Source organism: Sceloporus occidentalis, unplaced genomic scaffold, assembly GCF_023333645.1.
Source record: "Sceloporus occidentalis isolate IW3139 unplaced genomic scaffold, rSceOcc1.0.p SCAF_4, whole genome shotgun sequence".
Classification (NCBI taxonomy): Eukaryota; Metazoa; Chordata; class Lepidosauria; order Squamata; family Phrynosomatidae; genus Sceloporus; species Sceloporus occidentalis.
Genome location: NW_028316984.1, coordinates 8,927,300 through 8,944,033, shown reverse-complemented (window position 1 = coordinate 8,944,033; position 16,734 = coordinate 8,927,300). Strand labels below are relative to the sequence as shown.

The window sequence follows — 16,734 nt, the reverse complement described above, 5'->3', positions numbered from 1 at the left end:
ATCGTGTACCCTAGGATAATCAACAAGAAAGCATATAATTGAACAGATTTTCATAGGGGAGGAGGAACTTGCCCACTGTTTTAAGACTGATCTGTTCATAGTTATACAATGTATATTTGAAAATGCAGCCTCATTTGTGCGGCCTTCAGAAGAGAAAGCAAAAGTAAGGGAGTAAGACTAGTCAAAAGGTCCATACTGCCACGCCATCTATAAAGCTCTCTCTAGGATGACACAAAATGGGGGAGGGTGGTTTTCATCTAATTGGAAACGTTTGAATGCAAAAGTGGAGGTGTTCAGAGTTGGGAGTATTGTGGGAGATGGGCAACTTGTGAATGAAACATTGACACAATGCCTCATGTAGAAATCCAAAGACAACTGCAACACATTCATAGACTCCTTTGTAATAGCAGCTCCAGTGCCTGAAGAAGCTTATTTATGGGGGAGGGTTTGCTTTGGTAGCACAAGCTGCACAGTTTGTGAGCATAATGCATACATGAAAGACATTTGATTGTGGGCTTTTTTCGCAGTGAATATAGAAAGATGGTTAAGGCCTGTTTTGATTTTCTTGGGCTAAGCAGGGATGTATAACAGTTGCTTTTCTTTAATTTCTAGACTCTGGACCTCTAATAGCTATGTCTGCATGGAAGATCATGTGTCTACTTGTTCAGATAAGAGTTAATCTTCCTGTTTCAGCTCACCCACCCTTCCCCCTGTTCTCTAGCTATCTGGCAGTCTTGGGGTACTGGAGCTAAGCATTTATTTTCTGCTCCTTGAAGCTATCAAATCCCCAGGTCTCTGAATGAACTACTCTTGAGCCTGTTAGTGGTGTGGAGAAGGCATGTGGGTTTGCACCCTTCAAATCAGAGATTGCTGGAGAGAAAGGGAGCAAAGCAGGATCATGGATGGTGCTCTGCCATTGTGTTGCCAGTCTCTGATAAGTCCAGCCTTTGTTTTTAATCAGGAGCAAAATAGAAAGACCCAAAATATTTTACTTGAATTAGTTGGTTGTTGTGAGGGTCATTTTATTAAGATTATCACATGATATGAAATACTTCCTGTAGCAGTGATGGTCACACTTTTTACCCTGGGAACCCCACTTTACATCTACATGTGAATGTTGCCTCCCTCCCCCACCCCCATGTATTTTCTGAATAAAAATATTTTATTAGGTGTGTGTATTTTCATTAGCACTTTCTGTATATTCATATTTTAAAATTTTATAAGCAATTAACATGATTAAAATTAGAACAGTTTAATTTAAGTACATTTAAGTAATTTAACTCAATACATGTATAAATTTTACACTTAAAAAAGTTTGGGAAGAGGAGAGATCAGGGGCTCCAGGTCTTGTGACCCTTGAGCAGCAATTGCATACACCCCCGGGGGCCTGGCCTTCCATTTGAGAACCAGTGAGAGGGCATTTGGGGACACTGTGGGAAAATGTGAACCTTTAGGGCCACATTAAACCCACTGGACGTACTTCCCACCCACTCCCAGTAGACACGGTAATGTCAATGTAATATATATGTAAAGGTAATTTTACAAAGTACAGTACTATACCTTTTTACCTGGGAGTAACTCCCAATAATCTTAGTGGAATTGGAAAAGACCTCCAGGGCCACCTAGTCCAACCCTCTGCCATGCAGGAATACGCAATCAAAGCACCCCTGACAGATGGCCATCCATCCTCTGTTTAAAACCCTCCAAAGAAGGAAACTCCACCACACTCCAAAGCAGCATATTCTACTGTTGAATAGCTCTTACTGTCAAAAAATTCTTCCTAATGTTGAGGTGAAATCTCTTTTCCTGTAGTTTGAATCCGTTGCTCTGTGTCCTGTTCTCTGGAGTTGCAGAAAACAAGCTTGCTCCATCCTAAATATGACATTCCTTCAAATACTTAACCATGGCTAGCTTGTCGTTTCTTAACCTTCTCTTTCTTCTTTTTTTCTTTCTTGGAACAAACTGAGTCTTCACAAATGGTTTATGAGATTCTCTCCCACCCTAAGAAGATAGCTCTGGGGTAGGAGAGAAGGCTGGAGGAGTGAGCTGGCGTAAAATAGTTTCCTCTTCTCTGGGAGATAAACACAGGACAGTAAGAGAGTGCCCTCTGTATCAGAGCGACGTCTAAAGAAAGGAACAAGGCTGGGGAAATCAGTTGAAATGTAAAATGGGATAGCAGCAAAGGGCATGCACAGCAGTGATGTGTAAATGGGATTTTTAAACTGCCATTGTGTCCTTTCACACAAAGTTCACACAGCTTGGGGGGAGGATTTTTTGTCTGGAAGGCAAGCCTTTGCCTTATGCTTACCTGTCATCCATACCCATTTCACTCTGGCTTCAGATCTGGCTTTTGCAGCTGGAACAGTTCTGGTTACTCTGGCTGACAATCTGTGCAGGGAACTAGACAGGAGGAAATATGTCCCAGCTGGGTCTGTTGCACCTTTTCTCAACTGACTCATGAGGTTGAATTTGGGAAGGACCATTTAATGGTGTTTCCAGAAAGTGGTTTTAGAGAACACCTGCTCCAAACTTTAGCTATAGATACATATTGTTCCACAGAGATCAATTCTGTCTGCTGTGCTATTCAGCATGGAACCACCACAAGAACAAAACCAGGGATTTTACATGGCAATGTGCATAATATGGAAATAACACCAGTTACGCTCTTGAGATTCTAGATCAGTACTTATCATGACTTGATTGTAGGCTCAGAAATTGAGAAATGGGTGCAGACAATGGGCCCATACAGACAGGCCAAAATAAAGCTGCTTTGAGTCACTTTAGAGGTATGCTTTTTAAATGAAACATGCATCCTAAGAGGTCAGAAGCCGTGCCAAAGCCACGCTCCAGTTCTAAGCACTGGAGTGCAGCTTTGGTGCAGCTTCTGGCCTCTTAGAATGCATGCATCATTTAAAAAGCATACCTCCAAAGTGACCCGAAGCAGCTTTATTTTGGCCTGTCTGTATGGGCCCAATATAAACATGCAGTCAGCCCTCTGTATCCACGGATTCTTTATCCATGGAGTCAAGCATCCACAGCTTGTAACTATTTTAAAAGTTACAAAGAAACCTTGATTTTGCCATTTTATATAAGGGACACCATTTTACTATGCCATTGTATTTAATGGGACCTGAACATCCATGGATTTTGGTATCCATGGGGGGGGGGGGGGGCGGGCTGGAACCAAACCCCAGTGGATACTGAGGGCCCACTGTATTCCTGGACAGGAGAAATCTGGAACAGGAATTCAACCTATTGGATGGGTTGGTTCTTCCCTTGGAAGAACTGACTTTACAGTATACATATGCTCCTGGGTGCTCAGTTAACAGGTATAGTCACTAGTGCCCTTGCCCACCTTAATCTGGCACACAGACAGCATCCATCTCTGACAAACTAAACCACAGCCAGTGCAATATCTGCCTTTGTTACACCTCAGTTTATTATTGTAATGTGTTCTGTGTGTGGCTATCTTTGAAAAATCTTTGAATGTTTCAATTGGTGCAGAATATGGTTGTGAGATGTACCAAAATGGAATCTAATTCAGTGCATGAAGGTTAGCTTGGAACAGAGCTTTATTGTTGGTCTTCATCCAGAAGATCTAGCATTCTGCTTCTTCTGATTTCTTATCGAAAGTTTTTATTTTTACAAAGTAGGCACTTTGTTCTTTACAACCCTCCCCCCTCCCTGATGGCTTGGTCTTACTCTATTGAGTGGAGAAGGAGATGAACAAAGGGAGAAGAGACACTCCAAACCTACAACCAGCAGTGACATCCATTTCCAGAAATGTTAAAGAAACCACTGAATGGGAAATATTCAATACTAATGAGATCTCTGAGCTTGAGTGCCATCTCTGCATCAGGCTCTTCCTCCTCCCTCTTATTAATAAATATTCCTGTTCTAAATTATATGAGGGTGTGTGCAGAGGAGGGAATGCTTTGTGCGTGCTTGTCTTTTCTGCTTTGGAGTAAGTCCAAAAAGAACGTTTGCAGCTGTATTTCCAAGGACAGTGTACCTTAATCACTGAGGTCTTGGGTAGTTTTTAAAAAGCTTTACAGCCTAAAGGATCTTACCACTACAGTTTGAATAGTCAGAGCTTTAGAGAAATTTCTGCACATACAGTATGAGGCATAAAGTGGCATTTGAGATACAGAAGAAAGTCAATGTTATGCTAGTTGACTGGACACCCAATGGGAAGTCTGTTGTAGTCCTCTTTGTTAAGAATTTGTGTCTTTAGTAGGGGCCCCTATATTCCAGACCATGGCTTTTGATTCAGGCTTCACTCAAGTGTTAACAGTACAGATGAGTGAGTTCTCAGTTCTCAGTTCTCATTTTGGAATGCAGTCAGTATTCTTCAGAAATTGGAGCTGAGATCATGGTATCACACACACATACACAGCCACAGATAGAGAAAAACAGGAGTCACCCTGTGGCCACTTTACTTGCAGTGCCTGCATATTTGTAAACAATTAATTGTAAGCTCTGGTAATGCAGTGAGGCTTAGCGTTAACAACTCTTGGTGTACCCTTGTTTTCCAACCAGCTGCATAATCCAGTTCACTACTTTCCCCTTCAGTTGCAGGTGTCACATTGCTATATTGTTTTAAGAGACTACAGAAGCTTCCATTCTGCTAAATCCTCCCCACAGGGTTTGTGTATTCAGAAGAATATAAGGAATCGAGAATCCTGAAGCAATTCAGTTCCTAATTCTGAAACCTGTGCATCTAGATTGTACACTGAGATTCAGTTAAGCACCTGTACATGCTTAATTTATGTTCATTTTTGTCATTTGTTCAAAGGGGTAATTTTGGCACTTCTCCCATACCCTAGAGAAGCATGGTTGGTCCTCAAAAAGGATCGTGGAACCATGATACATGGGTTAAGCAAAAGTAAAGACTGCACCTGTGCTAGGTAAAGAAGTGCCACCCCATGATTATCAGATTGCTATCAGTCTGGAATCCCAGACTGGCCTAGCAGAAACCCGCTTCAGCATTCTTTCTGTAACCTTTGAGGACTAGAAACGTATTTTTCTTTAAATTAACACCCACTGGTAACTGGCAGAAGGAATGGGTTAACGCTGTTGTTGTTGTTGTTGTTGTTGTTGTGTGCCTTCAAGTCATTTCTGACTTATGGCAACCCTAAGGCCATGGAGTTCTCAAGGCAAGATTTGTTCAGAGTGAAGTCGAAGGCTTTCATGGCCGGCATCCATGTTTTTTTATGAGTTTTTCGGGCTATGTGGCCATGTTCTAGAAGATTTTCTTCCTGACATTTCGCCAGCATCTGTGGCTGGCATCTTGAGATGCCCTGAGGAGGCTGAGAGAGTGTGACTTGCCCAAGGTTATCCAGTGGGTTTCATGGTTGAGCTGTGAATTGAACCCTGGTCTCCAGAGTCACAATCCATCACTCAAACCACTATCCCATGCTGGCTGTCATGGGTTAACTAGAGAACTTTAAAGGTTTTCTTGCATTTGCACTTTTATCTGATCATAAGATTTGGCCATCGTAATAAAGAGACTTCCTGCTCCTATTTCCTCTTTTGTGACATTAAATAAAACCACAGTGTCAGAGATATATCATGTATTTGTGTTTGAAAACGGAGGCTTTATTCTCCTTTGCACAGTTCTACTGTACAGTTGCCTCCTACTTATTAAGGTCATGGGAGTCTTTCCTTCCCTGATCAACCTGTGACTGATCCATCTGTATTAAAAACTGATGTTTGTATAATAAAGGTATGGTGACATGGGGCTTACCATTTGGCTGGTTGATATTTCAGGGCATATTCCTGGTGGTCCTCTGATAGAGGCAAATGTTGAAGAGCCATAGAAAGCTATTTTCTCACTATTTGGACTAAGGCAGTGCTGCTTAAAGTGCTGGTTCCTGAATCATTTTCTGGTAGTCTGCAGAGAGTTTCCAGGAAAGAAAGAAACATTTATAGCCAATGGGCACAAATATGGTATCATTCCCTAGCACACTGGAAAAAATATTTTTGCTGGTCCCCACATTTGATACCCTGAGAATCACTATTCTAAAGAACTGGGAAATGTGTAGTGTGCATGTAGATATATTATATATGTGCGTTCCAGACAATCCTTCATATCAGGATCCAGGACTGGTAATATTAGAATTCTGGTGGAATCCTCACTCCATGTTTTCCAAAGCTATTCCTCAATTTCTTATTCATGAATTACTGTGATGTCTTTGGATCAAAACATGGACACTCCAGTCAGCTATCTTGAGATTAAAACCTTCTAAAACTTGTGCCTTCAAGTCATTTCCAATTTATAGCAACCCAAAGGCAAACCTATCATGAGGTTTTCTTAGGAAGATTTGTTCAGAGGAGGTTTGCCATTGCCTTCCCCTGAGGCTGAGAGCATGATCCCGGAAAGGAGAGGCGAGATATAAATAAATATTTTTTTTATTATTTTATTATGTGAATACCCCGCCCATAAAGAAAATGGAGACAAATCTAAGATTTGATTGGCTACTAAGATGAAACATAGCATGATAGGTGTACATGCTCTGGTTCCCAGAAGCCACTGCACTCTGGATATAGAAGGTGACTGTGCCTCTTGTTCTCCTTGCCCAGCTCCCCTGACATGGGAAGAACAGAATCTATCTATCTATCTATCAAGTTGCAAAATAACCATGATCTTCAGTATGCATTATTCTGTATGGCAGTCTGTCTTGTGCAGAACCTGTGAGATAAATAGCAAATGCATGTCATTGATACTTAACATAACGGATTGGTGATGACAACACCTGCTTTGATACAGATTGCTGACCCCAAATTTGCAATTTTCCTTAACTGGCAGCCCTCCCGCCGGCGGGGAGAGCCGGCCAGGGCCAAGGAGGCCTCGCTACAGCGAAGCCTCCTTGGCTCTGGCAGCCCTCCCGCCGGCGGGGAGAGCCGGCCAGAGCCAAGGAGGCCTCGCTACAGCGAAGCCTCCTTGGCTCTGGAAGCCTTTCCGCCGGCGGGGAGAGCCGGCCAGAGCCAAGGAGGCCTCGCTACAGCGAAGCCTCCTTGGCTCTGGCAGCCCGCCCGCCGGCGCCAGTGACGGCCCCAGCCTCACAGAGGCCCGCTGCCACCGTCTGAGCCCAATTTGAGAGCTCCGGCGGCTGCAGCGGGCCTCCTGGAGGCCGAAGTCTCGCACGACCTCTTCTGTGGTCGTGCGAGACTTCGCCCCTGGGCGCCGCCATTTTTTCGTCCAAAATGGCGGTGAAGTCTCGCGCGACCTCAGAGAAGGTCACGCGAGACTTCGCCGCCATTTTGGATGAAAAAATGGCGGCGTCCAGAGCGGCAAAAAGCCGCGACCGCCGCCGGTGGCGGTGGCAGCCGCAGTCAGGGGCCGCTCCAACGGCCTCCGCGGGCCGCATCCGGCCCGTGGGCCGGAGGTTGCCGACCCCTGCACTAAATGAAATTCCAAACACCTCACATATTCGCCCTTCTAGTAAAAAGATTGATTTATCTACTGAGCTATTCCACATAGTTTCTAGACAGTTCTGTTTGGAAGAGATAGGGGGAGAGACAGAGAGTAAATCTAAATAGCTATAATTTTCTCCTCTCTTTTGCTTTCAGATATATGTTGGGGAAAGGAGGAAAGCGGAAGTTTGATGAGCATGAAGATGGGCTGGAAGGCAAAGTGGTGTCTCCGACTGATGGTCCATCTAAGGTGTCTTACACCTTACAGCGCCAGACTATCTTCAACATTTCCCTTATGAAACTTTATAACCACAGGCCATTAACAGAGCCAAGCCTGCAAAAGACAGTTTTAATTAACAACATGTTGAGGCGAATTCAGGAGGAACTCAAACAGGAAGGCAGCTTGAGGCCTGTGTTCATTACCCCTTCACAGCCTACAGATCCTCTGGGAGACAACTTCCGAGAGGTTCAGCCTGCCTTTAGCCATCTGGCCTCTCCGCCAGTCCACCCTATTGACTCAGCAAGCACTACACCACTGGACTCTTGCCTCACCCCTGCCTCTCTGCTTGAGGATGACACTTTTTGCACTTCCCAGACTATCCCCCAAGATGGTCCCACGAAACTACCACCTCCAACTGTCCCACCAGTAAAGGACAGTTTCTCCTCGGCCTTGGACGAAATTGAGGAGCTCTGTCCAACACCTACCTCCGCTGAGGCAGTAGTAGCTGCAGTGACTGCAGAAACGACAGCGTCAGATAACTCTAAGGAGAACGTCAGTGAATCCAGCATTCAGAAGTCTGAGGGAGTACAAGAGAGCAGAATAAATGAACCTAAACTGATGGATTCTTTACCTGGTAATTTTGAGATCACAACATCTACAGGTTTTCTTACAGACTTGACCTTGGATGATATTCTCTTTGCTGACATTGATACTTCTATGTATGATTTTGATCCTTGCACATCTTCTACTGGGGCTGCCTCAAAAATGGCTCCTGTCTCCGCAGATGACCTCCTAAAGACTCTGGCTCCTTACAGTACCCAGCCAGTAACCCCCAATCAGCCTTTCAAAATGGACCTTACAGAACTGGATCATATAATGGAGGTGCTTGTTGGGTCTTAAAAATATAGCAACTTCTTGAAACGTACCAGTATAAACACTTGGTAGTATTTTCACAACCACCCCCCTCCTTACAGATCTGTCCAGACATACACACACCCACACACCACCATGCATGCATCTTTGCTTGTCTTTTTTTTTTTTTTAAAGGATTACACTAGTTTTTGCTTCAAGCAGAGTTGGAGTGCCTTCATCCATGTATGACCACTTTAAATATTTTTTGAAAGTGGTTCCTCAAGGGAGACATGAAATCCTGATATAGGAGAAAATGCATATTGTAAACAATATTGATATGTTTGACAGGAAAAAAAAAAGAATTGTAAAAGCTAAGCACAAGGATTACGTTGGGGAAAAGCTGTAAATTGCATGTGCATATTTGTCTATTTTTTCTATAAGTTTTATTGCAAGAGGTTAAAATATTATTTAGATAATCGCAGTACCTTTTTGGCATTTTAGCCCTCTCTAGATTGACTTAGCAATTCAGCCTTTTTAGAGGTGTTAATTATTCCTCTTTAAATGTTGCATTTACATGGCTCTTTAGAAACTGCTACCCAAATTTATTTTATATTTTTGTACAGATTCTGCAATTTATGATATTGAGGGGTCTTTTCTTAAAAAAAAGAAAAAAGAAAACAAAATGCTGTTTATACTCACACACACACAAAAAGGAAATAGCTATTTTGGTAGGATTTGCTCACCCAGTTCCTGCATACACCTTCTGATGTACAAGAACTGCTTGTAGTTTTATACAGACTAGTGTTTTATATGCATATAATGGTGCAAAGAGAAGTTTGGATCAAACCAGTCTGCAGTTGGCCTCCCCAATCGAGACTTACACACTTGAAGGAAAAGGCCAAGGGCTCTTCCCCTTACAAGTTTCACAGATATTTACTCCCTGCTGCATACTACTGTGATTAACAAAAACCTTAGAGCCATGTATATTCCAACACTGATGTCAAACAGTTGGCAGGAAATAGCTGTGAAACTTCATTATGATTAAACACCCTCCTTCTTTCTCCTATCCCACAATTATCAAGACTTTTTTTCTGAAACCAAGCATTTAAAAATACAACAACCTGAAAAACAGATTTCAGCCACAGTGCAGCACAAAGTTAAGTGCCCCTGAGCATATGCTGGCTTGGCTCCTAACTTTTTGCTTCCTCCATGGAAGGAGAGTTGCAGTCATGGAAAGACCTTTTATTTTTGAATGCAACTGTCCTTCCCCATCAATAGTCAGGGGGGGAAAGTTAGAATTCAGCCTGGAGAAATCAGTGGCCTTAAGCATACGTAACTCTTCACTAGGATGCTGCCATTGTATTTGCATCTTGTTTGAGAATGTCATGATATAACAAACTGTAATCTGATTTAAATGTCAACATAACTACAATATGGCTGTAGCAGTTAATTTTTGTTTTGTGTTTTGTTTTTTTAAAAAATCCCATTTCCTTTTAGACTGTGTATTAGCTACCCTTACTTAAGAGTATGTTGCATCGAAGTCAGTGGAGCTTCCTTCCAAGGAAATGTGTTGAGGTCTAGGGGAAATCTGCCCCCCTTCCCTTATGGTATAATGCAAGTATACCGTGTTCTTTTGATTTAGTCTTACAATTACCCTTGCCCTTTTCTTGGAACATTGTTGTTATTGTTATTATTACTATTCACTGTGTTGACAAGTGCTGAAAAAAAGGCAACTTCAGTATTATTGCAGTGGAATCATCTCGTAGTAGCACTGGATGGACTCACTCAAATATCCATTGCTGTCAGAACTGGAGCTGGTCACATTATGAACACTTGGTATTTTCTCTAGGGTTGGTTTCCTGACTCAAGTGTGTTACCTGCTTTACACTTTACAAGGCCTGTTTTACAATGTATAGACAACTGCAACTCTCTATGCATGTTTCCTTCCCACTGAAGTCTTCTCATTGCTGCACCCGTTGCCAATTTTTTTTCCCTCTGTATTCATTGTGATGTACATTTATTTTTTTAAAAAAACTTGCAATGTTATCATGCCTGTTGCTAAAACTGCTATGGCATATGAATTTTAAATGGTACTTAATTGAGTGCAGGTTACAAACTATATTGTTGATATGCATATGGCTTCTTTAGGAATAACTTTTATATTTATTTAAGAAATTTTAAATTATGTTTTATGTAATTTGGCAATATTCAGTCAGTTCTGCTCACTTCTTGTCATGGATAAAAAGATTGGGTCTTGTCTGCCTCTAGCAAGGCAGCTGTATAAAACTGGCACTTTAGAACAGGCCATATCTATTTATTTAAATACATTTAATGTATTATGTGTAAGGCATATACAACTCCTTATTCCTATATAAACCTAAATGACAATTAGCGAATTGCTTGTCTAAATTAAATGCATCAATGAAATTCTCATCAATTTTTAGTATCCTGAAAAGTCCGCATAGCAGCACACTTGCAAAATAACTTTTTGAAGTTCTTCTTATTAAAGAAAAATTTTGTCCATTTACCATGTTGAAGAAGAATGTGGCAGGGAAAACACAGAGTTTTTCATCATAAGGCGTAGCAACTTATATAGATTGTAAGCTGCTCTGCACAGAGACCTGTTCTGTTGTTACTCTGGAAGGAAACACGAATGCAGCTGGTGCTATACCAATCATAATGATTAAACAGCCTGTCACATAAAAACCTTGCAGTTATGCAGTTCTGCCTTGCCTTCTCCAAAAAATACCTGTTTTGATAACATGCAACACATCAGTGATATAAATAGAAATAAAAAACAGCTAGTTTACAAGCCTCTTCTGCAAAATGACACTGATACTGTTGGACAAAGTTTGGGTGCTGATACTACAGGATACCTACCTACCATGCTAAGTAACATCAGGATGTTACACAGGCACAGCTCAGCAATGTCCCAAACATGTCTTTGCTGATGCAGTCTTTAGGGTCAAACTAAAGTCCACGCAATTATAAGAATTGTTTGGTTGTTGTTTTTAAAGCAGTTTAAGCAAACACCATACTTTTACCATCATTAGAAACTGATTTTACACTTAACTGAGAAACAACTGCCCTCTTCTCTGGACTTGCAAATTGAGCATTTAAATAAGAACCATATGCTGGGCAAGTGTTCAGATGAGCACCATTTTAGAGCAAAGCAGCCAGTTTGTTTTTCAGATGCTAACCTAACTGTGTGTAGTAAATCAATTAGGAACATTGAAGTTGCAGTCAGTCAGCTTAGTTCATTATTTGGGAGCAAGCTGGAGATAATTGTGGCAAGCAGTACAACTATTTGATAAAATTATATATGTACCAGAATTAAAGTTTCTCCTTGCCCTCCTATCCCAAAACATATGAATGTTGTGGAAATGTTGTTGACACTCATGTGCAATGAAGTGATGAGAAGAGAGCAGAATTAAAATGAGCTTTTTTGAATTTGAAGTGATTATTTTCCATTTTGTTTTTCATAAGTTATTTATTCCTTTTTATTTTTCTTTTGTACATATATTTATTTTATTGTGAAGCTAACAACATCTGGATTGTAACATGTACAGAATGTATGGTAGGAATGTATTCTCTTGTAGGAATGTAAATCCTTTCAAGAGGGGTGTGAAAGATTTGGAGATATTAACTAGGTTCTGTTCAGGATACATGCCGTTTGCAAGATCACTCCCCCTTACATGTCCACCTTTCTCTTCTATGAGTAGATCTGGTTGAATAAGACTTATGCAAAAAAAGGTTTATAAACTTAGTTGTAAAAACAAAGCCGTTTTGTATTGTTGGTTACTTTTAAAAGGGCCAGATCCTACTTCACTCAACAAAGTATAGCCTTTATTTTAATGACAGTCGGTCACATCACCTTCACCCTTCTTCAGTGCAATCCTGCATCTGTTTAATCAGAAATAGGTCCCATTGAATTCACTGAGACTTACTTCTAGATAAGTGGTTATAGGATGGCAGCTTTAGAGACCTAAAGCAATCTGTTCTCATTAACTGGTAGCTTGAATTTGGGGGTGTGTTTAGTTTTTCTCTTCCTTCTCCCAGGGATTCATACAAGGAGATTGGAGTGCCATAAAAAACAAGACACAGCAGGACCATGCAAAACAGTCTGGCTTCCTGATCTGCAGGGCACTGTAGGGCAAGCAAGAAAGTTTCATGCTCACTTTTAATCTGCAGAGTTAGTTTTTGTAACAAAACAATCTCATGTGACAGCTGAGGAAAAAACTATACAAATCTGGAGTCATTGAGATTAGGAGGCTGCATGCACCTTTGCTGGATTTACACCTCTGGGATAGTTTTGTTTCCCTTTCTCAATTTAATCTCAAACTGTCACTATTTATGCTTAAATAGGAGTGAAATTGAGAGAGGGGATTTTACCCAATTTATGTTCACTTTGCACATAAGAGCAAGCAAGCTGGTGTTCCTTCACCTCCTGTCCCCGTTTTATTTTGAGCGACAAGGCACGATAACAAACATCACTTGCCTCAAAAATACATGTTCAGAAGTATTTTTTAAAAGAAGGCTTTCTAAAAAGTGCTGTGTGTAACATCAGTACAGGTAGTGCTATGGATGGATCATTCTCAAATCCAGCCTGGCAAGTTTAGATTGCCTTGTGACAGCAGTGGCCTGCTCTTGCCACAATGTTGAGCAATGCAGAAGCCAAAACGGAGAAGGGAAGAAGCATGGGGGCTGTCCCTTGTGTGGATGGATGGTACAACAAACCTGCTTGGATCTGTGCAGTTTGCAGAGATCAGCTATCCTGGACTGGTGAAACAGGGGAAAGAAAAGTCCAAACGAGTGAGAAATAATATTGAACAGAAGCCATTTCAGCAAGCAAACAATCTCTAAGTTGCCACCTTGCCCCCTATTTCAAAGGAATTTGCTCATATAAATTCTCAGTTTCTTGGTGCAAATATAGAGAATGGGACAACATTTTCAGAGGTTTTCAAAAGCATGTTTCAAGAGAGGATAAAGCAGCATTGATGAACATAACCATTCTTTAGAAAGGTATTTGTTAGTGGCTTGAAAAAAACCAGTCTTTTCCACCTTTTAAGAGTAGGTAATAAGGAGATGAGATAAACTGATGATAATTTGTGTATGTACGCTACAGAAGCTGGTTTAACTAAGGCATGTGGACACGCATGCATACATACACATATTTCATAGAAAAATAGTTCTGTTAGGGAAGCAGTTCTCAGGGCCCTCACCACAGTATAATTTTCAGGGTTCTTTAGTGGAAGCCATGACAGCTATACATGTACAATACCAATACCCATTTGTAGGGTAGGGCTGGCTCCTGAGCCACTGAACCAACAGTGCCCTCGGAGTTGCACCTAAACTCCTTGGAGAACATAACTGTACTGGACGTGGGAGGTGAGACCCTGCCTGGCATTAGCTGTGCAGATGCATTCTTCCACTGTATACTCGAGTATACACTGTATACTTGAGTAGTGGGCACAAATATGGCTTGCCAGGGACTTTGTGTGGTTGGTGCCATGCAGGAGGGAAACTCCATCACTGAAGGTTTGTACCACAGGCTGCCTTTATGGGCTCTGGTCGCTTATGTCTACACAACAAGACACAACATGAACACTACTCCAGTTACCAGTTTGAGAATAAATTGTACTGTGTAATTTTTCCTGCTGTCTTATAGAATCTGATGTGAATTGAAAGTTTACAATAGTTTAAAACAATTAAAAGCAAATATAAATCCACTCCCCTGAGAAATGGGGTTATTGGCTGTAGGATGTAATGATCTCTCTAAAACAACAGCAACAGAAGCCAACAGGATCTTGCTTTGATTAACATTTCAATGCTTATAATATTATGGCTGAACTTTTATTTTGGAAATTTTAGCTCATTTTTATAGCTTTTTTGTTTTCAATGTTATTCGAAAAAATAATCCTAATGTGAATTTTGGATTTTTTTTTAAAAAAAAATAACTCTTGTAGATGCTTAACGGTGTAATCCATACTCGATTCTCTAAAGGCAGAGACTCTGGAGGGGTGGGAAAGAGTGAAGGTGTAAATAGTCTGACATGTTTGGTGCATAGTTTTAAAACAGATAAAGAAGGCTGTATTTTTTCCCATCCCACCCTTTTCCCTTCCCCCAACCACAGACCTTAGAGCTGTGCCTTTTCTATGCAATATTACAGACATATACATCTGAAACCAGATTACTGTATTCACTTGTAGGTATGGGCTGTAATCAAAAAATACAGTTGGGCAAATTACATGGAAATGAGCAGTCTTACTTTTGTAGTTTTATATTATACAATAAACAGTTTAAAAAGAAAAAAAAAAGCTGTCCCTGGTTCAGTTTTTAAGTAGTATTTTCCATGAGGTGGGGCTCAAAGACAAACCAAATGAGGATAGCATACACTGCATACAACAAAGTGGGATGGGAGGGTGAGAGATGGTTGGGAGGGTGAGTTTGAACTAGCCACAAATACACTAAGGCATCTTCTCTGCAAACTGGGATGGGGAAGTGAGCAGCTGCTCCAGTATCCAAAGATAGAACACATGCAATATATCCACGGTTGCTGAAGAGACAGAGGGTGGGAGAAGGATCCTGCCTGCTACAAGTATTACCCTAATTGCTGCCTCCATGCATTCATTCTTATGGTTTTATATGCAGATCCTACAGAGGAAAACTGAAGCCAATCATATGAACATGATCGTACAGTGCACAAGGAAATGTTGATATGTAAGTGGTCAAAAGAATGGTCATTGAGAAAGTCTGGGCCAGCAGGCACCATCTTGAGCTTTGTCCATGCTACAGCATTATAGCACTTTGATACTCCTTCAACTGGTGTGACTCCATCCAGGGGCATCTTGTGTAGGTTACTGAGAGACTTAAAATTCTTCTTCATGGTCTCTGCTACTCATACAAATAGGTTTTCATGCACCTGCACAGTGCATCTTCCAGAGCATTACATAAGCATTTTTGTGGTAGCCCTGCCCACCTCCAGTCTTCCCACTGAAACTGCCAGTTCCTTTTCATCCACTGCTTCAGCATTATCAATAGGAACTATGTTCTGCCTTCAGTCTTGTCACAGCCTTCTTTGGCTGACTTAGCCCAGGGGTTACTGGACTCTTCAAATATGAGTCGCCTAGTGTTGGTGGTTGAAGCTGTGCTTGCCCTCTTTCAAGATGTCTTTTAAAGAATATGTTTGTTGTGGTGCTAAAATTCTGGGATGGGATGGGATGGTCACGCAAAGTGTCTTGGTTGTCTGGGTGAAGTTTACGTGGTTTGGCCCACTATACTGCTTTTATACCTCAGGTGAGATGAAGCAGGGAGTTGGGCTTGAAGACACTCTATGAACAGACCCTCAGGTCTCAAGTGCCATCTTGGCCATCTGCTTTGATTGGTATGGAAGCCACAGAAAGACCTTCGAGGTCCACTTTGGTTCTGATTGCCATTTCCTCCACTTTCTGTGGAGCCAAAGGTTTGTTGTTGGAATCCTTCTTGACTCCAAAGGCTGCATGGGCTAGTTCCATGTTGTACATGTTGTCCTACACTGAGTAAACCAATCAAAATGTAGTCAGTGACTCAGCAACAAAAACAAGAAGGAAAAGCACTCCAAGGAGAAAGACAATAGCCATCCCACAGTCTCAAAGGAACAGCTGAATCCTGATCTTTCAACCAATGTGGACATCAATGCCTCTGGATCTGTTCCACAAGTGCAGCTGCCTACCCCTGAACATTTGGATCATGTTTCTGAGGGTGAGATCCTAGAGTCTTCCCCGGTCCTGAGGTTAATAGTCCTGCCTTCTTCAGTCTGGTGTTTGACTTCAGATGCCACTACTTCACAGCCATTGCCCTCCATACCAACTCAACTGCATCAACATTCACATCAGTTTCTGTCCTGATGAACTTCAGCATCAGATTCCATGTCTATCTTCAAACTCCAAGACCCATTACAGACGGTACCATCAGTCTCGATGTACACGTTGCCATTGATCACAGGTGTCATAGCTGTCATGCCACAAGATGAATGGACAACGTCAACTGAATGCTCTTACTCCAGATACAGTATTTTGGGGGCTTATGATAGTTATTCTTGGTGGGACTATGCTTACCACAATGTCAGAGTTTTCATTAACCAAATGATGAGATTGGCAAAGTCGCTAGACCGCTCCATCACACTGCCACAATCACAGATCAATAACCTGGTTTTCCACCACATCCAGGCTCAACTTACAATACTTCTTGTGCTGCCTATGCTACCA

General features: G+C 41.6%; 1 protein-coding gene across 3 annotated transcripts in view; it reads left to right on the top strand.

The window, feature by feature from the left end:
- SERTAD2 (SERTA domain containing 2) overlaps window positions 1-14,805 on the top strand; it is a 131,906-nt gene extending 117,101 nt beyond the window's left edge. For 2 of the 3 annotated variants that reach the window (XM_089519195.1, XM_089519194.1), the window contains exon 2: window positions 7,573-14,805. In XM_089519195.1, coding sequence (XP_089375321.1) covers window positions 7,577-8,536 — 960 coding nt within the window. In that variant the 5' untranslated portion in view covers window positions 7,573-7,576 and the 3' untranslated portion in view covers window positions 8,537-14,805. Of the gene's footprint in view, window positions 1-4,867; window positions 4,908-7,572 lie in introns of those variants that run through there. The other variant, XM_089519196.1, reaches the window with a different exon arrangement.
- Window positions 14,806-16,734: the final 1,929 nt, after the last annotated feature.